We start from the raw sequence: 27,438 nt of genomic DNA on the forward strand, positions 1-27,438 counted from the left end.
CCTCAGCCAGAAGGCTGCTTGAGTGACCCAAGACCTCTTATGTCAGGAATGTAAGCCTGCACCTCACCCTTCCCAAAACCTTTGTAACTTTAAGAATAACTGACATCTACCCATTACACAATGTGCTACAGCAGCATTTCACAAAGAGGTCCATTAGGCTATGTTATAGCAAAAGCTGCAAGAGTAATATTTCCTGGTCATTCTGCACTCTTCCGTGCACTTTCATTTCTTTTAAGGCACCTGTGTTTTTTGGCTCCAATAATGAAAGGGGAATAAAAAGCTAAATGTTGCCAACTCCCTTCTAGTTTTGGCAGTTTCAATCTAGTTACTTCCAGGAATTATCTCCCTGTCACAGATAGGCTGTCAGTGCCAGATTTGGGAAAACCCTCCTTCTTTGTTATTTTGATTAGGAAATGGATTCTTTTCAACAGCATTCCCCTCCCCTACTCTCCCACATTTTCACCATGGTCATTCAGTGATGGCTGCTTCCAAAATGCAAAATGTGCTGAAAATAAATTTGATAAGTGCCCTGCAGAATCTGCTGCCAATGTTGCTATAGACAGTTCAATATTTGCTCCACTCTCATCTGTCTGTTTCACTTTGACAGAGACTGACATGTGGTGGCTCAGGCATTTGCAGTCTCTTGTCAGTGTTACACTGACAAGAGGTTGTGGCTCTTAGAATGTTACACATGAAGAATTAAACCAAAGACTACATGGCCATTGGCTCCTGAAGCTATTTTAAAAGGATCCTGTAAAGATGGTTTTTAGGCAGATGATGTTGTAAATATACCACAACCCCAACAAGAAGATGAAGTGAATAAATTTCCCAAGAAGGATGGAAAAGTACCTGCCACATGGATTGTATATACTGTCGGTCCTGAAGAGGAGGAGCTAGCAGCTTGGCATCTTTGAGAAAGCAGGGCTATGAAAGGATTAGCTAATGCTGGCTCAATACCATCTTTAGTGACAGAACCACTGAAGAAAACAGGGCCTGAGAATGAGCTGGAGACTTTTCTGGTCACCTTCAAAAGGGTATTCAGTGACTTCAACAGCTGAGGCCATACCTAAGTAAGGAAACTTCCTCCACCTACTAGGCCCCTGGATGCAGTTCATCAGGACTACATGCAAGTGAAGGCAGCTCTTCTAAACCATGTTGTAGCCAGAGGCTGCCCTAAGAACAGGTACTCAGGCAAGAGAAAATGCCACAGAGACTCATCCATACTGAATACACACAGAGGGACGCTTTGTGATGAGGATGGAAGTAAGACTCCATGTAAGACCTACAGCCCTACTAAAGCTGCAACAAGATCTAAATATTTTCATTAAAAATTATGCAGGGTTTTGCTAAGAAGTTCAGTTTTCATGTAAAAACTGAGCTTTCAAGGGTTGACAATTTTTTTAAAGGCCTCTTAAGTCCAAACATAAACAAGATGGCTTTGTGCAAATAGCTGAGCATGCAGTATTCTTTTTTCTTTAGCTACTTCACAGCAGTATTGGAAGGCCAAAGTAGGTTTTATGAAATATGTTGAAGGTCTCAAATGGACATGCACATTATAATCATTTATTGATTGCTTAATAGTCCTGGACATACAACTTGCCACTATAACGTTCCAGGAGAGTTGGAACTTAAGTCCAACAACAAGAGAAGAAAAAAACTTTTAAGCCAAAATCATGGGGCTCGAGGTGAGTGGGTTTTGTTTTGTTTTTTGAGGACTGACTCATGATTTTTGAATGCTTGGATTGGTAATACTACTATCATTAACACATAATGGTAGCCAGCAGGGTAGGGCTCACATTCAGCTGGTACATGGTATTGGTACCTCTCTTAAGTTTCTATCTTGTTTGCTGAAATCTCACTTACTTTTTTAAAATTAAGTCTTTAGCTCTATGGTTGCAAAGAAGACTTCAGAACTGTGAACCAAGTGTGATGAATGCAGAGATGTCAGCAGAAAGCCTGATTTTATACAGCCAGGAACTGGAGAAGAAAGTATGTTAAAAGAAACCGTTTGAAAATGTAGTAGCAAGATTTACCACTGCAAACCTTGCTACTGCAGTGGTACAAGTGGTAAAGAAAATGTCTTTGGCATCTTTGCTCATTAAATTTCATTTTCTGCTATGGCGATGTTTGTCAACCCAAGCACTATTTTCACAGTGACAAGGTGGGTGAGGTCATCTCTCTTATTGGACCAACTTATATTGGTGAAAGAGAGGAGCTTTCAAACTTCACAGAGCTCTTCTTCAAAGTAACTAACAAAGCCAATAAAAGTGGTTGGAAAAGCTCTTTCCCAGAAGAGGTGTAAACAAGCTAAAATCACTTACTCAAGCAGTTATTAGCACTCAAAATTTTGACCTTGAGCTATGTCAATTCACTGTGATTCAAACCATCTGCACTCCAGAACAATTAAAAGCCTTCAGACCTCCTATGAGTTTCCTTCCTCTGATTATAACTTATGTGGTGTAGTAAAACACAGAGGTAAACATCTAGTTAGTGCAGACTTTTGTGCCTATTTAATTTTATAGTGCAATTCACATATAACAATTCCTAATTTAATGGCAGTTAGCTTTCATCTGGAAAACATAATATTTCAGTGTAAAGCAAATGCTATAGTTTATACAGCTTTGAAACAATTTGAGTTAGAAGTGCCTGCTCTCACTCATTCACAGACTTCCAAAAAAATTGTCCTTTGGGGTATAATATTTTCCACACTTGATGTTAGCTGAAGAGTAAATTTAAAAAAAAAAGTTTTTGAGGAAAATCTGTCCACCATTTTGGATATGCAGTGCTGAAATATAAACTGAGTCCAATGTATGTTTAAAAGAGAAAAACCTCCCCCCTCCCCCTTTTGACCCAGAACTCAAAAACATTTGAATTCTGAAGTGCACAAATGTAAATCGTTCTTCTTTTGGAGTTTGTCCATGATCACATTTGGATAAAGATTCTTACAAGCAATTTGAAAATTCCCGTCTGGAGCAGGTTCGGGGAGGGGTGCCGCTCCCCTGGCCCCAAATTAACCCAACCCCAAACCTGCTGCGGCTGGGGTGCCCGGACCAGCTGCTGCTGGGGCACCCCTCCCCTGGCCCGAAGCCAGCCCTGGCCTGGACCTGCAAGGCTGGGGGATGGGCACCTATCCTGTGGCCCCTGCCCTGGAGCTGCCATGGCAGGGAGAAGCGCCTCTCCTCCCAAGCCTAGGTGCTGCTGCGGGCAGAGGGGGCTGAGGGGGAGTCCTCTCTCCCTGCAGTAGCCCGGGAGTACCCTTCTGTACCCTAAACCTCTCATCCCCGGCCCCACCCCAGAGCCCGCATCCCCAGCCGGAGCCCTCACCCCTTGCACCCAACCCTCTGCCCCAGCCCTAAGCCCTTCATCCCCAGCACCACCCCCTGAGCCTGCACCTCCAGCTGGAGCCCTCACACCCCTGTATCCCAACCATCTGCCTCAGCCCTGAGCCCCCCCCACCACTCCAAACCCCTCGGCCCCACCCTCACTACATGAATTTTGTTATGTGCACCAAGATGAAGGTGATGTGTCACACATCACCTCCATCTTGGTGCACATAACAGAATTCATTCCGCACATGGGTGGGAAAAATTAGAGTCTCCAGCCAACTATAACCAGAGTAAATTTATACATTCTCTGTACTCCAACCCTTTCCCATCAATGAGGTGTGACCTTCAAAGCATAATACAGATATGGATCATTTAAATATTAACATTAATAAGACCATGCTTTCCTCTTCTATTTTAAAACAGAAGAAAATTATATGTGAAACAAATACAATTTTAAGGTTTTTTTTCCATTTTAAAATTATAGGCAAGGAATGCAATACAAGGCGCCAAACTCAGATATATTGCAAATTCTGTAAATCTAACAGTATAGAGCTAATAATTAAACTATTAGTTATTCCTTTTAAAAAGCATATGTTAAAACAAGTGTCGGAGGGGTAGCTGTGTTAGTCTGGATCTGTAAAAAGCAACAAAGAGTCCTGTGGCACCTTACAGACTAAAAGAAGTATGGGAGCATAAGCTTTCGTGGGTGAATACCCACTTTGTCAGATGCATGTATTCACCCACAAAAGCTCATGCTCCCATACTTCTGTTAGTCTATAAGGTGCCACAGGATTGTTTGTCGCTTTTATGTGAAAACAGTTGTTTAGGTTGCAAAGACACGCAGTCAAAAATTAGGAAATATCAGATTTACAGATGCCAGTGCAACCTTAAATTGACCCCTTGGCTGTACCCATAGACTAAATAAGGCAGGGGCCCTGTGGAAAACAGTGTGTGATCATGTAATTAAAAACTAAATCATGATGGGGCTGATTCTGAATTAAAGATGCACAAGCAACTGGAAATATAGCATTTCCTAGTTTTTGACTGCTCGTCATTGCAATCTATATTCTTTTCTGATGTAAGTTTTTGTACATAATTTCTGTATGGGGGAGGTGCGCCTTTTCAGGGAAAGGTGAATTCTGTTGCATAATCATCAAGGTTTGAACTCTAAAACTTCAGCACAGCTACACCACTGTAGGTGACAGTAGGGGAAGGCTGTTATCTCAGTGTGGTGGGGGAAGCTGCTAGCACCATGTGCTCTGTCTAGGAGGTAATCCAGAGTAACTCATCCTAGTCCCTCCACCTCCCCGATATTGGCTCCTGACCTATGTAATTTGTGAGAATCTTGGATTTTTCTTGTTCTTGTTCTCTGTTCTTTCTGCCATGCCTATTGCTAGGGCTGAGTGATGGAAAGTAGAGGAGAATCAGAGCTGTACAAAAGCAGGAAGCCTCCTTTCATCAGTGCCTGAGCAGTGTAATGGCCTTAGCTCTGCTGGACAACTCATTAATGTAAAGACATTTCCCTCCTTTCTTCCCTGCTCTTTTCTGCTGTCTAGCGATGAGTCTCTAGGCTAAGAAAATTAGAGTTCATAATTCCCCACCAATGGAGCTCCGCCAGTGCATACTGTAGACAAGACTCAGGAGTGAACGGGTACAAGGGAAGTCTTACAGCAATCTCAGACATTCCTGTCCGCTTTTTAAAAAGATGAATGTCATCTGTAGTATATGAGTAGGTCAAAACTTGCGATTTGAGTATCCCCCTGCCATCAGTTCTAAGCCAGGAAATTGATCTTAAATCCATTAAAATGTGAGTTCAAGACACTGTATGCATTACTCTTTAATTTATTTTAATAATATATTTCTATTTTCTTTCTTTGCTTTTCCTATCTCTGTTTCCTTCTGTATCTTGATACATCTTTTGTCAGTACTTTCTCCTTCTTCCTAATACTTTCTCTTTAACACGTTACCTATCTGATTTGGTTTTTCTTTGGCTTAATACTTACTTTGTGTGTTTTGTTCACTGTATTTACCCCATTTTGACCCTCCATAGTCCACTCCACTTCTACCCTCATCTTCTTTGGTAGGATGAGAACACTTTTGTATGGTGAGCAGGAGATGGAATACATTTGTAAATGTTGGCTTCCAAATATGGCGTGAGTTGGTGAGCCCTGGCTAAAGCAAAATTAGAATTAGGGTAAAATTTTCAAAGGTACTTAAGTCTCATTGACAGTCCTGAAAATTTTGCCCTTATAGCTGTGCTGTAGAAGTACAGAAAACTATCATTAATTTGTTTTAGCAACTGGTGAACTGAATTTTATAAATAAACAAACAGACAATGCATCATGAGGAATGCCCTACTCCACCTAGGTACAGGAGGTATTCTCAGTAGAGGATTATCAGGAGGACCTCCACAGGATGACTTTCAGCACAACATCACAGAGATACAGAGTTGTTGATGACCAATGTCAGGATAGTGACAGCATCATTTCCTTCTGAGGATGCAATTCAATTTCATAAATTGTTGATAGGATGACCTCAAACTTTTTTTTTTTTAAGATGGTGGTTGAGGGTGAGTGGAAAAGGCTAGAAAATGGCTTTCAACAACTGGCTTTTAAAAGTTAGGTCCAATCAAAAGTTATATTCCCTTCTCTTGTCACTGTGTTAATCAACAGTTTCCAATACTGGTTTTTAAAATAATACTTTAAGTTCCAAGCTGCAGTGTGGATGATCTCTAGAAAGTTTCCACTGCACCTCTAAGCAAGTTTGTAATTAAATAGAAAAAATGACACATCTAAAGTGTAACAAGAGGATCTCTTTTTCTTTGCCTTAGAAATCACACTGCTGACTTGATTGCCTGACTGGAAGGCCCCACCTCTCATTTATTTACTGGTTTCAAGACAGATGTTGGGAATCAAATTGCCAGTTATAGTATATTAGGACTGGCATTTTCCTGGTATTCATAAGCATGCAAGCTTCCACAGTTGTGGTGTCTTTAAAACAGAAGGTCTGGTTCATTTTTATTGCTCCAAATACTCTTGCCTACTGTTAACAATTAGGAAAAGTGTAAAAAGCAGAAGAACTTTTGTTTCTGTTTTAAGTACACATTATTATAGAATACATTTCCTTAAAGTTGTATTTTCACATAGAGCCTCTCCCACTGTTATAGTTTAATCATTATGGAAATTTCTGTGTTTTACTGAAAGAGTCAATCTTGATAAAAGAAGGGAAAATATAGATGGTGTTTCAGTGGTATCAGCACTGAACAAAGACTATTGGATGACAACTGATCAGAGGGGCTCAGCAGCATTCAACAACTTTGTGAAAGGAGAGTTTTACTAACTATTGTTATTTATTATTCATTATTATGTTTTTCAGCCATGATATCTGAGTACACAAGATATAGCAAACAGTATTTAAAGTTACAAGACAGAGACCCAAACATTAAATCAGTCTCCATTACCAATTAATAGTATATGGGATTTCTTAGCATACCTCACAAGAAAAGACAATAAGATGCTTTGTGATACAGAATTTAGAGGATATAAATATTTGGCTTTTTTAAGTTTTGAAGAAAAATCAGGATACCCAGCAGCCTTGTAACAGTTTATCAGTGCTCTGTTACCAATTGAATGACTATCAGGTTGATAAAATCTGAACCTGAATCTTTTTCATTTGGCAGGAAGGATTAATTCTTTGTTCAAAGCTTTTCCTATTTTATTAGCAACCCTCTAATTTACAATTCTTCTCAGTATTTCAGAATGCTGATTGCAGACTAGCTGTAATACTACTTACAATAAAATTAGCTTTTAGAATTATATCCTATTGAAATTATTAGCATCCTTATAAACCAATATTTTAGAAATGTGTACGTTGTAATAACATACAGTAGTTCCCAGTATGAATCACAGATATTGTATTTATAATCAACATTGCAGGAAACTAACAAATTCATCTTTCCTCAGTCACTTTTATAATGCAATCAATGACATATCTCAGAGCTCTCTTTAATTTTGGGAATGAATTTACTTTGATTGCCTCTGATTTTTGCAGCTCATCAATTCCTTCTCTTCCTTAGCTCAGTGGTATCTTGCTGAACATGTGCTTATGGATTTTCCTTCATTAAACTATATTTTTAGCTTTCTAAATGTCAGGAGCAGAATTTTTGGGGAGGTGTTTTTTGGTGAAGGGTTTGCTTTTGGGAGTCTTTTCAGTGCCCTAGGGTCCTCTCTCTTGTCACCTGCTTTACATCTTTTAGGAGACATTAACCTGATCCTTCAAAGACTTAAGCACATGTGTAACTTTATGCACAATAGTCCTTATGGGACAGGCTCTGTCCCCCACTCTGCCTCCATATGTCACTTGGGCAGAGAACGGAGCAAGCACTAAAAAGAACTGAGGAAGGATTCCTCTGACACAGGCATGGTATAGAGCCACCAGAAGTGGTCCAATGCTACATCCTCTCACAGGCCTTGGCATAGATATTGTGCAGGAGAGTTGGGGAGGTAGTGGGCCTGTATGACATTGCAATATGGAGATTATGGGCTGTAACATAGCTCTTGGGAGATTGCCAGGGACTGTTTTGGACTTTTGAGCAGCCTAGAATCTAAGGATGCAGCACAGGATCAGATCTGTTATCTTCAATGTCAAAGTCATGTATATGCTTAAAACTCTGCTGTCCTTCTGATTGTTTTGTTGTTTAGCTAGAGGCTCAGTTATTTTAAATGATGTAGGACCCTCTAAGCCTACTCCTCACCCCATCTTTTACTTCCTTGCTGCATCTAAGGGCCCAGTACCTTTCCTGTACTCCAGCCTTGTGAACAAGAGAAAAGACTGGGACTGGTTTATGGAGCTGGGTCTTCTGCCTGGTGGTGCAGAGCACTATTACTAGGCCACCCCAACTGGCCAGTGAGTGTCTGATAAAGTTCCTTTTTGATGAGATTACACACTCTTAAATCATATGACACAGAAAGCAAGAGCAAACACAACACAGTTATTGCTGGAACTATGTAAACTCCACAGAGTTTTTTTTAACAGTGTTGAATAAACTAATACTTTAATGCAAGCAAACAAAAAATGTTTACATAATGAAGTCACTAGATTCTGAAGAAGAGTCCACTTTTATTATATTTGATATCTGACTTCATGAAATTATGTTTGACAATTCAGAGTCCTTGCCAGGTTAGTCAAAATGTTCATGTTTCTTTTCCTGTAAGGAAAATCTCAGCTTTAACTGTGCAGCTCTTATGAAGCTGAACCTGGTGTTGCATTTCAATAAAGTGAACTTTCAAATCCTTGATGCAAGTATAAGGTTGCAGTTAGCTCTACCTATAATGGAAAATATTTATCTTGTTATTTGTGTAAAATACATGCAGTTGTATTATACAAAGTTCATCTTTTCCTGCACTTGCTTTATATTAATAATCATTCATGAGAACATTGTTCCAGAACACTGTATGCCTGTTACTATTTCTGGTCACAGATGTTTTATTTGGTTCACAAACTTTTAAACTTATTTTGACCTTAGAAGGGCAGTAGTTTAAAAACCTATTTTAAAATTAGATTTCTATAGACACTATGCTTTTTTTTAAGAATGTTGTTCTCTAGTCCTTTTATGTGGGTATCTGTAGTATTATTTGGATTAAATTCTGTTTAATTTTTTCAAATGTGTTCTCCATTATCTATTGTCCTCTTGCCAGTTACTCAAATGATTACACCAATGGATTGTGATCCATTTACCAGACTAAGTGAACCAGACTTATTTCTCAGCAGATTTAGTTTTCCTTTCTTTCTTTCTTTCTTTTTCTTTCTTTCTTTCTTTCTTTGTGACTGATTGACAGCCAATGCACTCTAGAATATGACCCAATAATTATATTGTGATTTGCTATTGTTGTTCAAGATAAAATATATGGTTAGTAAAGACAGTTCATTAAGCAAACAGTTAGAAACCAGCAGGAGTTCTCGTTGATTGCATGGGCTGTGACACTTGTTCCATCTGACGTTGGGAATCGCTTGACCATCTAGCACTTCTGCCATAGAAAAATATTCTATATTTGAACTGAGCATTCCTAGATGGGTATTCACCCCCTTTGGCTCCTTCCTTTTCCACTTATTGCAGCATTTATACAGCTCTATACATCTGTTTCACAAACATTAACTAACTTTATGCTGCATAGTGCTTGTAAGTGTTGTTTAAATCTTTGCCCTGTTCCTTGACTTCTAACGTCGTTATGTTCAGATAACACTTCATTAATTCTGCACAAAAACAAGCCTGCTTTCAGCAGAGTTATCAGTAAGTATATCTTCCAGCTGTGGATCTTTGTTTTCAGTATGCACTATTACTTTTTTTGGTTAAATAATTGGTAAAGTTTGTCGGGGTGGAGTAAGAAAAAACCTGTGCCTGGTAGTCTCTGCAGGACCCAATCCAATGCCCAATAAGCAAATGAAAAGCATTGGAGGAAGATTTAGGTAAAATGAAATCCATTTGGAAGGGGGCAAAAAGACTTGGAGGAAAAGTGCACTTGAGGTGGGTGGAGGAGGAAGATCAAAGTGTCGGTGCAAGTGTAACTCACATCTCAGTGTGCCTTCAAAACCTTTTTTTAAAAAAAGATCAAATATATGATATAGTTGGGGGAAAATCTGGGACCTTTTGTTTCTTTTGCAGAGTTTTCTGGAGAACAGTCCCACTTAAATGTCTCTGCGGGGAAATTGAGAGCTACATGAAAAGGATGAGGCCATTTGCAAAGACAGTGGAGAATGACGGAAATGGAAAATTTAAAAAATATCTAGTAACCATCAGCCTACTTCTCTGCACTGATCTCTTTTCACTCTTGCCTCAACTAAGCCATACAAATAACTGCCCCTCTTTGGGCCTCCTACTCCTGCCTCTACACCTTTGCCAGTGCTGTAGTTGAAATTCCCAGCTTGATTGCCATCCCTTCATCCGCTTCTTCTTCAGGTCTCTCCTTAAATATCAGTCCTTCCAAAGGCCTGTATCTCCTAATCATCCCTTCAAGGGGAGAACTTTTAAAAACAACTAAACAAAAGTTGTAGACCCAGCAAGACAGTTACTAATTCTTATGCCTAATTGCTTTGTTGGTTGTGGGCTCCCTGATCTCTATTGTTTAGGTGCATCTTGCTTTAGGACTGGCCTATCCTGGAGTAGAATACTCTAGGGCTAGGGTATGGCTACATTGGAGAGTTAAGGGTTAATGTTTCTTTCACCTGTAAAGGGTTAACAAAGGGAACCAAACACCTGACCAGAGAACCAATCAGGAAACCAGATTTTTAAAAGCTCAGGGAGGAAATGTTTGGGTGTGTGTCCCTTTGTGTGGGTCTTTTGTCTGTCTCTCGGCTATGAGAGGGATCTTTCTATCTTCAAGCTTCTAATCTCCAGTTTCAAGTTGTGAATACAAAGATAGAAACAATGGTCTTTTATTGTTTTTTGTATTACATGTGTGTAGCTGCTGGAATGTTTAAATTGTATTTCTTTTTGACTAAGGCTGGTTATTCATATTTTTTCTTTTAAGCAATTGACTCTGTATATTGTTATCTTGATACAGACCATTTTTATGTCTTTTCTTTCTTTTTATATAAAGCTTTTCTTTTTAAAACCTGTGGATTTTCTTTTCTATGTGAGGCTCTGGGATAGAAATCCCTGTGCCAGGATTACAGTCTCTCTCAGAGAAAGACTGGGAGGGGGAAAAAGAAGAGGGAAGGTAAATGCCCTCTCTGTTTTGTAATTCAAGGAGTTTAAGTACAGTAATCTCCAGGATAACCCACAGAGGGAAGCCTGGGAGGAAGTAAAGAGAAGACAAGGGGCGGGGGGTTATGTCCCTTTGTGGTAAGATTCAGGGCATTTGAGTCTTGGGGTTCCCAGGGAAGGTTTGGGGAGACCCAGAGTACCAAACACTGGAAATTTTTTGGCTGGTGCAGTGCTATCAGAATCCAAGCTGGTAATTAAGCTTGGAGGTTTCATGCAGGCACCCATATTTTGGACTCTAAGGTTCAGAATTGAATTATGCTTATGACACTTCCTGAGAGGTACTCTAGGGCTAGGGTATGGCTACATTGGAGAGTTTGCAGCGCTGGTGGTAGGCTCTGTACAGCACTGCACTTACGCACCGTCCACACTTGCAAGGACATACAGCGCGCATCCTCCCTGCTCAGCACTGGCTATGTACTCCTGCTCTGCCTGGGAGTGATGAACAATTTGTCAGCGCTGGTGCGTGTGCAGCACTGCTCCGCCAGTGTGGCCACCAAAAGCGCTGTAATTGGCCTCCAGACTATTCGGAGGTATCCTAGAATGCCTGTTCAACCACTCCCAACAGTGCTGCAAATGTGGCCACACTGCAGCACTGGTAGCTGTCAGTGTGGCCACACTGCAGCTCTTTCCCTGCATAGATGTACGAAGACAGCGGTAACTCCCAGCGCTGTACAGCTGTAAGTGTAGACATACCCCTAGTCAGTAATGGGGAAGGAAGCAATCAATGTATGTGGATGGACAGTTTGTTGGTGCAAAGATCCCAAAACTCCAAGGGTATGGCTACACTGGCACTTTACAGCGCTGCAACTTTTGCGCTCAGGGGGGTGAAAAAACATCCCCCTGAGCGCTGCAAGATACAGTGCTGTAAAGTCTCACTGTAATAAGTGCCGCAGCGCTGGGAGCGCGGCTCCCAGTGCTGCAAGCTACACCCATAGAGGATGTGGTTTACATGCAGCGCCGGGAGAGCTCTCTCCCAGCGCTGGCATCCCGACTACACTCACAGCCGCGGCAGTGCTTTGAAATTTCAAGCGTAGCCATACCCCAAGTTAATTAATATTTATATTGTGCCAATAGCATGCCAGACACTTTAAAGATGTGTGAAGACAGACACCCTATCCCCTATCTGAGAGTTGGTGTAAGCACAGACTTGCCCCAACATAGCTAAATCAGTTTTAATTCACACCTTTTGTTACCACAGTGCCAGTCTGGGGGTGGACATTCTTCCTGGGGAATAACACTGTTTGATTTTGCTTAAATTGGAAAATTGCTTTAAACTAAATTGAAGTAAAACTGAGAAGCTACATAAGAACGGCCATACTGGGTCAGACCAATGGCCCATCTAGCCCAGTATCCTGTCATTAGACAGTGGCCAATGCCAGATGCTTCAAAGGGAATAAATAGAACAGGGCAATTATGTAGTGATCCATCCCATCATCCAGTCCCCCAGCATCTGGCAGTCATAGGCTTTGGGTTTGCAGTTTTGTTGTAACCCTGTTGGTTGGAGAGACAGAAACATAAGCCACATGTATTGCCAAAGAAGAGTATGTGTACACCCAGACTGCGCCTGAAATAACAAGTGGTGGGTTAAAATGGTTTTTGTTGCTTGGGTGCTAGTTTGAGAGCAGAGCAGCTCTTAGACAAGGGCAGGGTCTCTGTCTTTGCTCTTCCTACTAAAGTGCCTGGCTGGCAGCTTATTGGCACAACGGTAAGTAATCAGCGCACTGAAGATGGGGGTTTTTGAGCCATCAAACTGGCCCTCCCACTATCTTCTTTCTTCCCCATTACCGATCCGACTTTCACCCTAGGCGTCCATAACAAAGGTTTGGCCAGCGCTGGATGTGGAGCTAGTTGCTTACAAGTGAACTGCTCGGCGCTGGCTCTGCAGCAGACGGTGCCTCCACCCAGCTCACCTGCTGTTCGGGGATTAAAGTCCATCCCAGCCCAAGGTGAGCAGGGAGAGGCGCTGCTGGCTTCCGGGCTGTTTGTATTGCACCACCTGCCCTCTCCTGCGAGGCGGGGGCGCTGCCGGCCGTCAGGCCAGTCCCTGCTGCCGGGGGAGGAGGCAGGGGCGAGGGCGGCGCTGTAGCCGGAGCTCCCCTTTGGGCTGCGCTGCCCCGTGTGAACTTGTGCTGCAGGGAGGCTGGGCAGGCGGGAGCCGGCTGCTGCAGCCGCATCAGCTGTTGCTCCCGCGTCCCGGAGGCCTTGGGAGGGAGAGCAGCGGGCCCCCATGCGGCGGCGGGGAAGGGGGTCTCCGCCTGCGGGCCCCTGCAACAGCAGCGGCGGCCGCTGACGCCGCCCTGGAGTAGCAGCATGAGCAGCGGCTACAGCAGCCTGGAGGAGGAGGAGTCCGAGGAGTTCTTCACCGCCCGCACCTCCTTCTTCGGGAGGCCCCCGGCCAAAGCCAGGCCCGAGCTGCAAGTGAGTGCTACGTCCCCGGGCCGGGGCAGCCCCGGTCTCTCCCCCGCGGCGCGCGGGCCGCGTGTGCTGCAGGCTGACCCGAGTCGGGACCAGATCGTCGAGCTGTGCCCTGGCTCGTCCCGCTCCAGGCTGCCTCCCCCCACCGGGTAGCCGCTCACCAGGCGCTGATTTGCGCCCACCTCCCGCCCCCGCTGCCTTATTTCAGGCCTCCACGTGTCCCGGGCCCGGCTGTGAGGTAGTAGCAGAAGCTGCCGATGTTTTTTCACCCTAGCGAAGCTGCTTCCCCCTTTGGGGAAAGGGAATATTTGCCCTTGGTCCTTACTGGGCCACCCTCCTGCCCCGATTTAGAAAATGCTCTTTAGGGGATCTGTGGAATAAGCTCCTCCGTATAAGGCTGGTTTAGTGCATGCACAGCCTGATCCGGATCGCCCCGGTCAGGGCCACGGTCCGTGTCCGAGTCCGACTCCGCTGCTCTGTTCTGCCGTGTTAGTAACTGTTGCATGGATGCAGTGGGATAGCCATAAAACCTGAATAGGCGTTAACCCAGCTCCAGGATTCCCTGGTAGCCGACAAGAGTGGGTAACATATTCCAGGCACCGAAATCAGGAGCTTCTGTCTCCTTATTCTGCCTTAGATGGTAGTGAGGCATCCTCATCTTCCGAGGTAACACTGACACCTCCTCTGCATCCTTCCAAACCCAACCCCTTCCCTCCCAGTAAACCCTCTACCCCTCTGGATTAAGGTGGATACACAATACTGAAATAAAAGTTTTCAAATATTCTGTTACAGATAAGCCATAATCAGTAATTTAAAACAGCATGCACAATGTGTTTAGTGATGGGGTCTCAACGGTTAATTTATTAAATGTGTTGCAGTTCTCTTTTTAATCTGATCTGTTAGATTAAGGTGTGACTTGACAACTTGTTTTCTTTAGTGTTAGCCCTGGAGGCATGTTCTATAAATGGCAGTATGGCAGATTTTCCTTCTATATATTGAATTGAAATGAAATAGAAATAGATTTTGTTTACTGACTTCAATGCTTTAGATGTCCCAAAGTGCATTACAGACACTTCAGATACTGATGCTGGGATAGCAACATGGCATCATTAAGTACTCAGCAGTAATTCACACAGTCTGGATATGAAATAATGCTTACTGAGAAAGAGAATGTTGGCCAGATCCTTACTCCATTTGGGGAAATGTCTTGGAATCTTTAATATACAATACAGGTAGAGAAAAGACACCAGTTTTAATAGTGTGGCATCCCCTAATAGTGCTTAACAGATATAACACTGGATATGTTGTTAAAATTGAGACTTGAGCTCTCTGGTCTGGCTTAGAAGCAAGAGTGCTACCGAGAGTGAGCACACTGACACTAGATTGATAATTAATTTAATTTAATAAATATTTTAATTGGGAGTTCAATTTTTTTGGGATACTTTTGTGTTTTACTTTTTGTGGCAGGCAACCAGATACTAGGCTAATGGACAATCTTATAAAAACTTAGATAAACTCAAAATTCTTCAATGTGAAAACAAAGTTATGAAGCCTAGATGTTGAGATTAAAAATCACGTTTTCCTGGTAGTGAGTAATCATGCTCTCAGCTTTCCGTTTCCTGCTTTCCTTTTAGTTGTAGTGTGGCTCTGTACTTTTGTTTTGAGCCCGGCAGACATGAGTTGAATTGAGGTAAGGACCATTTCAGCCTTTTGACGGGGAGCGAGGATATGAGAAATGTAAAGTGTCTTCTTTAGTAATACAAGATAGACTCAGAAATGAAACAGATTTTTTTTTAAACTCTGCTAAATGGTCAATACTCTGGTGTTATCAAATAGATATTTCATTAACTAGGTGTACCCTAGTCTTATGAGTTCAAAATACTGAAAGTTTGAAAATGAAGCAGCAGCAACTCACCTCCAGCAGTACCAGGATTCAATTAAAAAATGTCAAGTAGATGCAGTGTCCCATGAAAGATGCAAAATAGGGGTCAAACATTCCATAGTAAACTTTGTTCCTCTTATTTTGATCCTCTTTAATCAGAGGATTCAGCCCTCCTTCATTAGTCTTTCTGCTTCCGGAAGCCTGAGTTGGCTTTTCTAGAGATGATTGTTCTTGTCTTTGGAAACTGATGAGCCGTTGTTTCGTTGTGTATCTTTTCTTAGTGATAGCTCTGCTTCCATCCATTTTTTTTTTTAAATGTTCCCTTTTAAGCCTGGTCTACACTACAAAGTTGGGTTGACATAAGGCAGCTTACATCAACCTAACTCTGTAGGTGTCTACGCCAAAATGTAGCTCCCACCAACGTAATTCACCCATTACAGCAACTTAATAACTCTAACTCCACGGGAGGCATAGCACTTAGGTCGATGTAGTTAAGTCAATGCAGTGTGAATGTAGATACTGCGTTGCTTATATCAACTGTTGCAACTTTTCCAAAGCCATCCCACAATGCCCCGCTGACAGTTAAATCAGTGGAGGCACTCCTGGTGTGGTGGACATGCACTGTCGATACGAGCAGAGTGTGGACATGCAAAAGTGATTTAATTACTGCGGTGGCTGTACGTCAATGTAACTTAGATCAACTTAATTTTGTAGTGTAGACTTGCCTTTACTTTGTATTCCTTTTCACTTTCTTACTACTCCTTCTTGCCACTGTTCATCTTCCTCTCCTATGTTGTTAGCAGTTCTAGGCTCTGTGCCTGCAAGCTATGCCCTTCAAAACTTGGCTCATATGAGTCTTCCAGTTGAAGACTATTCACATGAGTAAGGCTAGACAGCGTTTGCCCTTGTATCTAACATTAAAAGCTCTTTATAGTGCAACAACATGTTGTCACAGAGTACAAACAGCGAGACTTTGATATTGGGCAGAATTCAGCTACATCAGTGACTCTGCAGTCTCAGAAATACTCAGCTAAATATTTCTAGTCACAAAGCTTATACTTATTATCAGTTGCATTGATGCTCCTCTTTTTTTAACCGAACATACATTTCAGTGGTCATGTGACTACTGAAAGATTCTTTTCCTTGGAAGGGAAGCTGTCATAATTAGACTCTTTGTGTATATATGAGGATGTTACTTAGGTTTGGGTTTGAGGCTTAGTCAAAAATGCATGGTAAATCCCCTGAGAGCTAGAGGGCAGTTTCTGTTCCAGTGTCTCTTTTCAAATGTACACACTGTAATTTTGAAGTGTCCCCCCCCCACCCCCGGTCTAGGACTAACCAGTGGTACTCATATTTAAATATAACCAATTTAAGTACTCCATCCTAACTTTGTTTTACACCTCCACACCTCTGCATACACACCCACCCAAAAGAATGAGTGAAAACTTTTAGCTTACAGCTTTGCAGGCAGATAGAGACGTACTGGCTTGCAGGCTTCTTTTATCTGTCTAAAGAAATCAGCACTCACACTGGATCTTTTAAGTCATGTTTAAGGGGGCAGGGAGAAAGGAGTTGGAAGCAAAGATCAGTTAATCTGTATAATTAGTGGACTATTGAGTTTTTGTCCTGGAGCCAATGGTCTGCCCACCGTAACAACAGGAATTAAGTTGCATAACAAGAGAAATTAAATGAAACCACTTCTGGGTTAGAAATTTAAAAATCTCATAATGGCCTCTCTTTACAGCTTTATAAAATGTAATGTCTTCAGTGGAGTTTTTTAAAACCAAGGTAACAGGTTATTATGTCTCCTTTCTTTTTCCTTTTCCCACCTTAAAAAAAATCTAAATAGAAGTATTGAAATTAAAATGTGAGATGAAACACTATTTGTTGTATCACATTGCTGTTGCTGAGTTTCAGCGCACTCTCTTCAGGGCAGGGATCTTGTCTTCATAGCAGTCTGTTAAGTGCCTATCATGCGTTGGTACTCTATAAATAAGAAGCATGTTCCATTTCATGTAGTACAGATTGCAATTAATAGTCCTACCTATATGACATGGTGCAGTTAAAGGGGCACTCTTGGAGGTGGTAAATCCCAACTTGGATGCCATGTCCATATCATTATTCACCTGTATGGCTTTTTTCCTTCCCAAATCAAAAGCTTTAATGATTTTCTTTTAGAATAAATAACTTTTCCAAATTCCATCAGCCTATCACTTGTAAAACTGCATGCTGGAAGAACACAAAGTTTTGATATAAAGTAAAATGAAATCACTACTAAGCTTCCAAGAGGTTGTTAAGCATACAACACAGTAGCTTAAACAAGATTTCTAAGTAAATTAAAGTATTTAATGGTCAAACTAATTATATATATTTTTCAAATTACATCAGTCATCTTATCAAAAGGGAAATTAAGCTGGGAAGAGAATATGTTTTCATGGTTATGGTAGGGTGCTCAAAATGCAGCTTGCTTTGTGCCATATTGTGGCCCATGGAAGGGGATATTACTTTTTTTCTGTGCTTTCTCTTATCTTCTGTAGTATCAGTAATACAGAGACAGGAGGAACTGTGGAGAGACTAGACTACATAAATATCCAGGAGGGCCTGGACTACTGTAGCTTCTTGTATCACTGTTATATGTTTTCTAGATGAAATGGGAAGAACTGTAGAAAGTTGGGTCCGGAGATTGAGACTATTAGTATGTGAAGTTATTCCGGTGTGTAAGTCTCTGCAATATCAGGTCTTATAGCTTTATATGATCTAGTCTGTGTGGCTCTTCCATTCCCTGTGCAATGTTTCTCAAACTTTTGAAAGTTGAGCTGCTTCTTCAGGAAAACACAATCATGTCTGCCAACCTGTCATGTTGTGAGAGGGCTACAGATCTTCCTTTATACATCTTCTATGCCAGGGGTTCTCAAACTGGGGTTGGGACCCCTCAGGGAGTCACGGGGTTATTACAGGGGGGCTGTCAGTTTCCACCCCAAGCCCTGCTTTGCCTCCAGCATTTATAATGGTGTTAAATATATAAAAAAGTGTTTTTAATTTATAAGGGGAGGTTGCACTCAGAGGCTTGCTATGTGAAAGGGGTCATCAGTACAAACTTTGAGAACCCCTGTTCTGTGCCTTCTCCTTCCCCAGCTAGTCCTTGCATTCCTCCATTTTGGGTAATGCTGATGTAGAACTTCATTATACTTCCTTGCTATTCTTACAGACTTTAATAGCTGGTGAAATAGTTAGCAGTGTTGGCGTTTAAAGTATCCTCACTGGAATATAATTTAGCGTTCCATTGAAATGCCTGGGACAGTTCATATCTCCAAGCTATTGTTTAAGGCTTTCTCCATACTCATGCAGACAGCCATATTTGGTTACAACTTGCTTGACATTTTGAAGGTTTTCTCATTGCACTTTTCATCCACTTCATAGGTCCATGTGAAGTGTATATGCAGGTGATTTCCATTTCTTTCTGTCAGTCTCAGATATTCCTCTCTCCTCGCCCCCCCCCCCGTCAAATCCTCATTTCCCTACGTCTTGGCTTAGTCTTCCTTGTCCCACTTCTCCATTCTTTTCCACCTTTTCCCTCTTACAGGTACAAGGGCCTCCATGGCCTCTCTTGCCCTTCCCAAGAGTCAAGTTGTGGTTTCTTCCTCTGCACTGTCTACATTATGAATCTGATGCTGGCTTTATACCTTAATGTCCACAATTAGGCTGAGTTTCACACAGTTGGCCATTGTGACCCTTTCTACAGAATCCTATGGAGTTTCTGCTCAGTAACATTCACTGGAGAAAACATCTCTCTTGATTATTAGAACAAATGAGGATTCTATTTTTAGATTTTCTTTTTACCCAGAAAGGTTAGACTTGTTTGACAAGCTGTCATGAAATTTATTAAAAGTAAAACTAAAAATATCCAGCAATGTGGCTTATTCTCTTTATAATTCCTTTGGCAATCAGGGGATATTAAGCTATAAACATTCTTTCTTACAGCTAAAAAAACTGAAAGTCAGGAGAGACCTTTTACCCTATAGTGATGAACATAGTATAAAACCCTAGATAAAAATCAGTTGCTGTCCATACTGCTCTTGTTTTATCCAACAGGAGGCAATGCACTCCAACCACTTACTTTCTCTCCATACCAGTGCTGGGAAAGGAGATGCTGAAAGATTTGAGAGAGCTTTTTTACACATATAGTGACACTGTTTGCCAGCATCACTAATGGAGCAAACCTTTTTGAGGTTCATGTTTGTATCTTTTTTTGTTTGTCATTGGGCAGACTGGTGTGGAGTTTAGGTGCATGTTGCTTGCTTTAGAGCAAGGTTGATGTGCTTTAGCATTAAATCATTACCCAGTCATGCTTTTGTAACAGTCTCAGAAGCCCGCAGAGTACTTTTCAATCAAAATGTCTTAACATGTACATTTAGGTATTCTTTTTTTGTACATAGCACACAGTTGGGGTCTGATATTCATGGGGTTGTATTTTGGGGGCTTATCTAATGGCAATACCTGAACTCCAGAATTGAGGTAGAAGTTCCGAACTTGTATCTTAAATATTTTGCTTCCTGGTAGGAGATTAATGTAATGTCCCTAAGGTGGTCTGAATTACTGGAACATCTAACCTGTGCTGTTACACTCAGCAAATCAGATTAAAGGTGTCGTGGCGTATTTCCGTGCAGTGATATTGTAGATAGAAGAACACGGCATGGAGAATAAAATGTTATCCTTTTACTTTGTTTTCCTTCTACCATATCAATACACGTAGGCCCATCTCCTGAAATCTGATCTGTTTGAGCAAACCCATGCAGAGCCCAACTCATGTGCTATAGGATTTGTTAGAAATTTCAGGCTGGTGATAGTCATGTACGCCAACCATGCACTGACATGTCTTGTTCAGTTACAGAAAACCTTTGGTTTAACATATCTAAATGTTCAAATACAGTAACGACTTATTGTGCTGAAGAGTTCATAAGTTGTCAGAAGTGTACAGTATATCTGTATGGTTAGACATATAGATTTCAGTGTTCCACTATAATTTGCCAGGTGGTAACATATGGTTGAAGTTCAGAATTGTCCTCTGGACTTTGTTTTCTAGTCTACAAGACTCAGTGTCCAGCCATCAGTAGGAGTGTTGGATGTGTCCCTCTTAGTGCACCTAGTATAGACAGAATGAGTAGGCCACAGGGACATCTGAATTAGTGAAAACAAAGGTAAATAGTAACCTCTAATAACTGTCTTAATAGGGAAGAGGGGAACCCTGTCTTGCTAATCTTCTTTTCTGCTGTACACCTCTCTGTATAAACAGTATCAGGGCAGCCAGAGGTAGGAAGAGATGCAAAAACTCACTGATGGCTGGAGTTTAAGACACACAGATGCAGAGACACACAGAGATGCACACAATACTGTATATACATGTATGAGAGAAGGAAAGTTGAAACGGATACTACTTGGAAAAATATCTTGCCACAATGTGCAAAAACCATTAACGCTGGTATGGATTAACAGTTCCGGATAAACGTGTTAGAAGAGGATTTGAGGTGAGGCAATAGATCTGTAATGCATCATAGACTTGTAGCAGTATCCTTAGGAGCCAATCTAAGCAATTTAAGTGTCATAAAGATATAATTGCGGTGGACAAATCCCCTTGCCTTACATCCAAGAATCTGGACTAAATTCTGCTTTCATTCATAGCAAAGTAACTCTGGAATGACATCAGTGGGGTTGCACAGGATGTAAGTAAGGCCAGAATTTGTCCCTCATTTTATATGCTCAGTTTCTATTTGAGGGTAAAAATGGTAGAATTTGTGTAGCAAATTTGAAATAAGAGCATTTGTAAAGCAATATCCATGTAGCTATATTTTTTCTCTGTAAGGCTCCAGTTCAGCAAAGAGCTTAAGCCCTTGCTTAAGTCCTATTGACTTGAAAGGAACTATAAGCACATGCTTCAAGTTAAGCATATACTTCACTCAGGCCTAAATTCAGCAAAGCACTTTTCTGTTGTTATTGCAGTTATTTCAGCATTGTCAAGAGGCGCACACACACATAGATGCACACACAAATTTCCTACCATATGGTATGTTTTAGTTGCTTTGGGACAAGTGACATCCCGTGCATTTTTTTCCCCATGAAGAACTGAGAATTGCTTTTCTGTAAGGTCGACAAAATGCAACATAGTTTTGAAGAGCGAGTGTCCTGTACAGCTTTGTATTTGGATAAGTTAAATGGTCATGTGCTTTTTGTAGCATACCTCACATAGTGTGCAGGAGAAGAATTTGGGTGCCTGCATGTAAACAACGAGGTGCCCTTGTGGCACCTTAGAGACTAACATGTGCCACGAAGACTCTTTGTTTTTGCTGATACAGACTAACATGGCTACCACTCTGAAACCTATGCATATAAACAGTCTTCTGGAGCAAAAGCAATAGCAGTTCCTCCATGTCTAGTTCAGAAGAAATGGCAAGTGTAAAATATCCCCACCCATGTGGAAGTATTTTATAGTTACCATGTGTATGTGTGTGTTTTTATCAAGTTCACTGCCCTTTGCTTCAAGGTTGCACTTACAATAGGGTTGATAAAAGCAGCAGAGAATCCTGTGGCACCTTATAGACTAACAGACGTTTTGGAGCGTGAGCTTTCGTGGGTGACTACCCACTTCGTCAGACGCAGGAAGTGGAAATTTCCAGGGGCAGGTATATCTGTTAGTCTATAAGGTGCCACAGGATTCTCTGCTGCTTTTACAGATCCAGACTAACATGGCTACCCCTCTGATAATAGAGTTGATGTACTTACGGTGTGTTAGCATTTCATCTGCTTCATATTTAATAGAGTTTCATTAACAGACATTGTTAGGCTTGGTGTAGTTTGATCAAAATCTTCTGAAAAAGTAATTTGGCCATTTTTTTAACTTAAAGTTGGTGTGGGGGGAAGTCTGAGGATTTCAAAGATTGGTCTTGTTCTCGTTCTCCCTCTTTCCTAGACAGCTTTGAAAATTCTACACTGCGTAACTGTTGAAAATGACATTTGGTAAGACATTTCCCTTTTTTAAACTGAAGTAATTCCTCTTCAGAAAGGTGTACAACAATAAAAGTAAATGTTCTAAAACCAATTGGATGCATGTTTTTATATGAGGTACAGAGCATGTGTAATAACTACTTTTCCGTAATGTTTTTCTGTCTTTTTTTGTGTGTTTGTTCGCCTCATTAGTTACTAAGGTTTAAGTAGTACTGGCTGAAAATTTTCCATTGAAATTCTTTCCCAACACGAAATTAGGTTTTCACCAAAATGAAACTTCTCAAAAACACATTCTGTTTCTAGAGAACAGTTTGACTTTGTAAAAAAAAAAAAAAAAAACACATGAAAATAAACAACTTTGTCTGTAAATCAAAAAAATTTGTATTCAGAAATAATGTTATGATGCCTCATGAGAGTTGTGGTTTGGGTGACTCATGCCCTCATTCTATTTTATGGGTCAGATTCCCCATGTGGACTAAATCTCCTATGATGTACCGTGATGGAACAGCAGGAGGGGAGATGGTGATGCATCATGAGAGAGATAGTCTGGCCAGGGAGCCCAGCCCACCCAGGAGAATGGGAGCATGAGGTACTGTGGCAGCAATTCCAAATAGAAATCCTTGGTTTTCATTCAAAAACTCAAGAGTTTTTGACTTTTTCTCCCAAAAAAGAAAAAAGTTAAATCTTTTTTCTGTAGAAATTTTATATGAAAATGATTTATTTTTTTAATTTTTGTCTGAATTTTCCTGAGTAATTTTTTTTTATTCAGCGCTTGTTTCAGGACAGTACTACTGATAATTACTTTCTGTTGTCCACAGCTACTGTGGTTACTCCTGTTTATTAAGGCTTTGTATTCATCTAATCATAGCTGTACTATATTTCCGTGTGTGTGTACAGACTTGCCATCTAGATTCTTAAGCCATGCCCCTCACAGGAGTATTTTAATGGCCACGTCACTCCAAATATCAGGCACAATCCTGGGATGCCCCCAGCCCATCCTCTTGGGGGATTGACTCTAGTAAAGTACTAGTAAAAACTGAGGACCAGATCGTGCTCCCATGTAAGTTAATGATAACTTGGCCTTAGACTTACATGGCAACAGGATTAGGTGTTGAGTTAAAAACTTCAGGATTGAGTTTTTTGTTTTTTAGTGGAAAAGTGGGGACATTAAGCTTCTTATGTTAAGCTGTCTTTGCAATATTCATACCAAGTTGTTAGGTAGTAACCTTTATTGCAGCGCATGTCCTCTTATTACCTTTTTTTGGTAGCATGTGCACTGGATTACAACTCACCACTTAAGAAAAGATTTAAAGAAAACCATAGTATTTAATAATATACAGAGCATCTCCTTTTTTTTACTGCTTAAGTACATTCTGAAGGATGATGTTAATCAGAGAGCAAAATTTATCTAAAACCCATACAAACTTGGTGGGATTATTTTTTACTTCCATATACTCGCATATAAAGAAGTTAAGAATATGGAAAGCTCTTTTCTGTGTTGAACTAATCCCATCTAATTGCAAACATCAACCTTCATATTCTTTTTGTGGCATATCTGGCAAATGCTATGTAAATTAATAGGTAGCTGTGCTAATAATTTCTACTTGACATGGTCATGTGACATGTATTCTGTGGTACAATGTAAGAGTAAAAATATGGTGTGTATTATGTGACCTGTATTGGGTTATTAACCGTGTGCACAGTGATTGCAGTGTATGGGATTGTGTGTGGTATAATACTATAGAGTGACTTGCTATACCTATTGATGCAAGACTTGCTTGAAATAGATGTTACTTGTGCCACTGATGACAATGGGATTTTACATTGTTGAATTTTTATACACACACATAAATAAGAATATCTGGATGCTGACTTTCACCGTTTCTGAGGCAGGTGATTAATTTGCTTGCAACCCTGGTTAGCAGCAGGACCAGAGTTAACTTGTAACAGGTCACTTATTGACCTGGTAAGTTAGGAACAGGAAGAAAAAGTATGAGGCATGGCAGAGTCCATCTTAGAACATAAAACATAAGATCGGCCGTACTGGGTCAGACCAATCGTCCATCTAGCCCAGTATCTTGTCTACCTACAGTGACCAATGCCAGGTGCCCCAGAGGGAGTGAACCTAACAGGTAATGATCAAGTGATCTCTCTTCTGCCATCCATCCCCATCCTCTGACAGGCAGAGGCTAGGGACACCATTCCTTACCCATCCTGGCTAATAGCCATTAATGGACTTAACCTCTGTGAATTTATCCAGTTCTCTTTTAAACCTTGTTATAGTCCTAGCCTTCACAACCTCCTCAGGTAAGGAGTTCCCACAAGTGACTGTGCCGCCTGGTGCGAGAAAAACTTCCTTTTATTTGTTTAAACCTGTGGCCCTATTATAACTCCATTTATGGTGTCCTAAGTTCTCGTATTTTGGAATCATCACGTAAATAACTTTTCCTGATCTACTTTTCTCCACATCACTCATGATTTTATACACCGCTTATCATATCCCGCCCTTAGTCATCCTCTTTCTTCCAAGCTGAAAAATCCTAGCCTCTTTAATCCTCTCTCAATAGGACCCATTCCAACCCCTAATCATTTTAGTTGCCCTGTTCTAATGCCAGTATATCTTTTGTAGATAGGAGACCAACATCTGTGCGGCAGTATTCAAGATGGGCGTATCATCGATTATTAAGGGGCAATAATATATTCCAGTCTTATTCTCTTCCTTGTAATGTTCCTAACATCTGTTACTTTTTTACTGCTTCTGCGCACTGCAATGGACATTTCAGAGAACTTCCACGATGACTCCAAGACTTTTCCTGATTCGTTGTAGCTAAATAGCCCCATCATATTGTATGTATAGTTGGGTTATTTTTCCAATGTGCATTACTTTACATTTATCCACATTAATTTCATTTGCCATTGTTTTGCCCAACACTTAGTTTTGTGAGATCTCTTAATTTGAAGTTCTTCACAGTCTGCTTTGGTCTTAACTATCTTGAGCAGTTTAGTATCATCTGCAAACTTTGCCACCTCACTTTTTACCGCTTTCTCCAGATCATTTATGAATAAGTTGAATAGGATTGGTTTTAGGACAGACCCTTAGGGAACACCACTAGTTACCCCTGAGAATTTACCATTTATTCCTACCCTTTGTTCCCTGTCTTTTAACCAGTTTTCAATCCATGAAAGGACCTTCTCTTTTATCCCATGACAACTTAATTTACGTAAGAGCCTTTGGTGAGGGACCTTGTCAAAGACTTTCTGGAAATCTACTGGAAATGTCCACTGGATTATCCCTTGTCTGCATGTTTGCTGACCCCTTCAAAGAACTCTAATAGATTAGTAAGACATGATTTCCCTTTGCAGAAACCACGTTGACTTTTTCCCAACTATTTATGTTCTTCTAGGTGTCTGACAATTTTATTCTTTACTATTGTTTCAACTAATTTGCCTGGACTGACATTAGACTTATCTTATTCATTTACCAGCCACAGAGGTTGTCTTCAATTGAAATAAAGGTTAAAAAGGGGTATTGCACTCTATATTTTTGGAGTGTGTGAGAGAGTATGACATACTGGATCACAATCCAGACTAGGTGTGGGCGGTGTCACCCCTACCTTGTAACCTGGGGTGCCCTGTACATTGCCTTGCTGCTCTAGCCTCCAATCTGGACTGCTCACAGGAGCCCCCAGTTTGTAAGTCACTCTCAGCTATGTCTGTGTATGCTGCAGTCAGCCTCGCTTTGACTCTCACCAAGCTTGGTTATACTGCACAGTGACCCCAACACCTGCCTCCTCCACGCCCCAATCTTGGATCGTCTCACGGAAATAAATGTCCTCTACTGCCCAGGACAGTACACATTAAGTCCATTATTCCTCCAAGGGAATAATATGTGAGTTTATTATTTTAAACCCAGACACTTCAATCTGAGTGCACTTGATTAGCTAAAACAGTAAAACAAGTTTATTAACTACAGAGAGAGATTTTAAGTGAGTATAAGGAATGAGGCATCAAAGTCAGAAATGCTTCCAAGAAAAATAAAGATAAAACATTTACTAATGACTACTGTAATAAACTATATTAGATTCAAACAAAGTTTTTCACCACATGCTCCAGCAGATTACTGACCAGGCTCTCAGGTAAGCCTCTTCCCACAAGTCCAACAACTGTTTTCGTGTATCAACTTATGTGTATTGCCAGATGCAGATGGGAAGAGAGGAGGATGTCTTGGGGCGTCTGCCCCTTCTTTTTATAGTTCTGTTCCTCCTTTTGAAATGCATTTCCAATTGGCAGCAAGGTGACAGGCAGTCTGATGAAGAAAGAAAACTCCATACTGTTGTTTTTCTTTGCTAAGACGTAGGTTTTTGACCCTGTCCACTTCTTTGCCCGAGAATGGCCACTTAGCAGGCAGTGGTCCATCAACCTTGCTGGCACCTGGCTGAGGCGTCAGTTTGCTCTTTGTCTCTGAGGAACTAGTTTAGCCACCCCCCCCCTCCCAAATTTATTTGGGTAACATACTTCAGTCATGATTTCAGCTTATGTTCATAACTTTACGTATAATTTTGCTATGTGCATTTTGCCATCATATTATTGCTCCGCAAGTTGAGTATTTAAAAGATACTTCACAAGTCATACCTTGTACAGATATTATTACAGTAGTGTGTAGGGTGTGAGAACAGGGATATGTTCTATAACAGAGGATCCTTGTTGCAAAGTGGCCAATAGGACCTTGTGCCAGCCCTTGAGAACAAAATGGCAAGCTTGAATGAGAGGCCCAATAAGGGTCACCCTGGAGACTGGGAGGGAGTTTGTGATTGAAGGCTCTTTACTTAAGAAAAAAGACCGAAAAAAAAGGAAAGGGGACTACAGCCCTCTGGCTGCAATAACTGACTTTAAAAGGGAGGTTCTTATGATTTATTATTCATGTTACTGTAGTGCAGGGGTAGGCAACCTATGGCACGTGTGCCGAAGGAGGCACGCAAACTGATTTTCAGTGGCACTCTCACTTCCTGGGTCCTGGCCACCAGTCCGGGGGGCTCTGCATTTTAATTTTGTTT

General features: G+C 41.1%; 1 protein-coding gene across 2 annotated transcripts in view; it reads left to right on the plus strand.

The window, feature by feature from the left end:
* RASSF3 (Ras association domain family member 3) overlaps positions 1-27,438 on the plus strand; it is a 99,757-nt gene that overhangs the window by 14,889 nt on the left and 57,430 nt on the right. The window contains exon 1 of one of the 2 annotated variants that reach the window (XM_032775238.2): positions 13,220-13,506. The exons of the other annotated variant lie outside the window; for it this stretch is intronic. Within the exon in view, the coding sequence (XP_032631129.1) occupies positions 13,399-13,506 (108 nt within the window). The 5' untranslated portion in view covers positions 13,220-13,398. Of the gene's footprint in view, positions 1-13,219; positions 13,507-27,438 lie in introns of those variants that run through there. 2 annotated transcript variants of the gene reach the window in all.

The sequence above is a fragment of the Chelonoidis abingdonii genome, chromosome 1 (assembly GCF_003597395.2).
Source record: "Chelonoidis abingdonii isolate Lonesome George chromosome 1, CheloAbing_2.0, whole genome shotgun sequence".
In the NCBI taxonomy this organism is placed as follows: domain Eukaryota; kingdom Metazoa; phylum Chordata; order Testudines; family Testudinidae; genus Chelonoidis; species Chelonoidis abingdonii.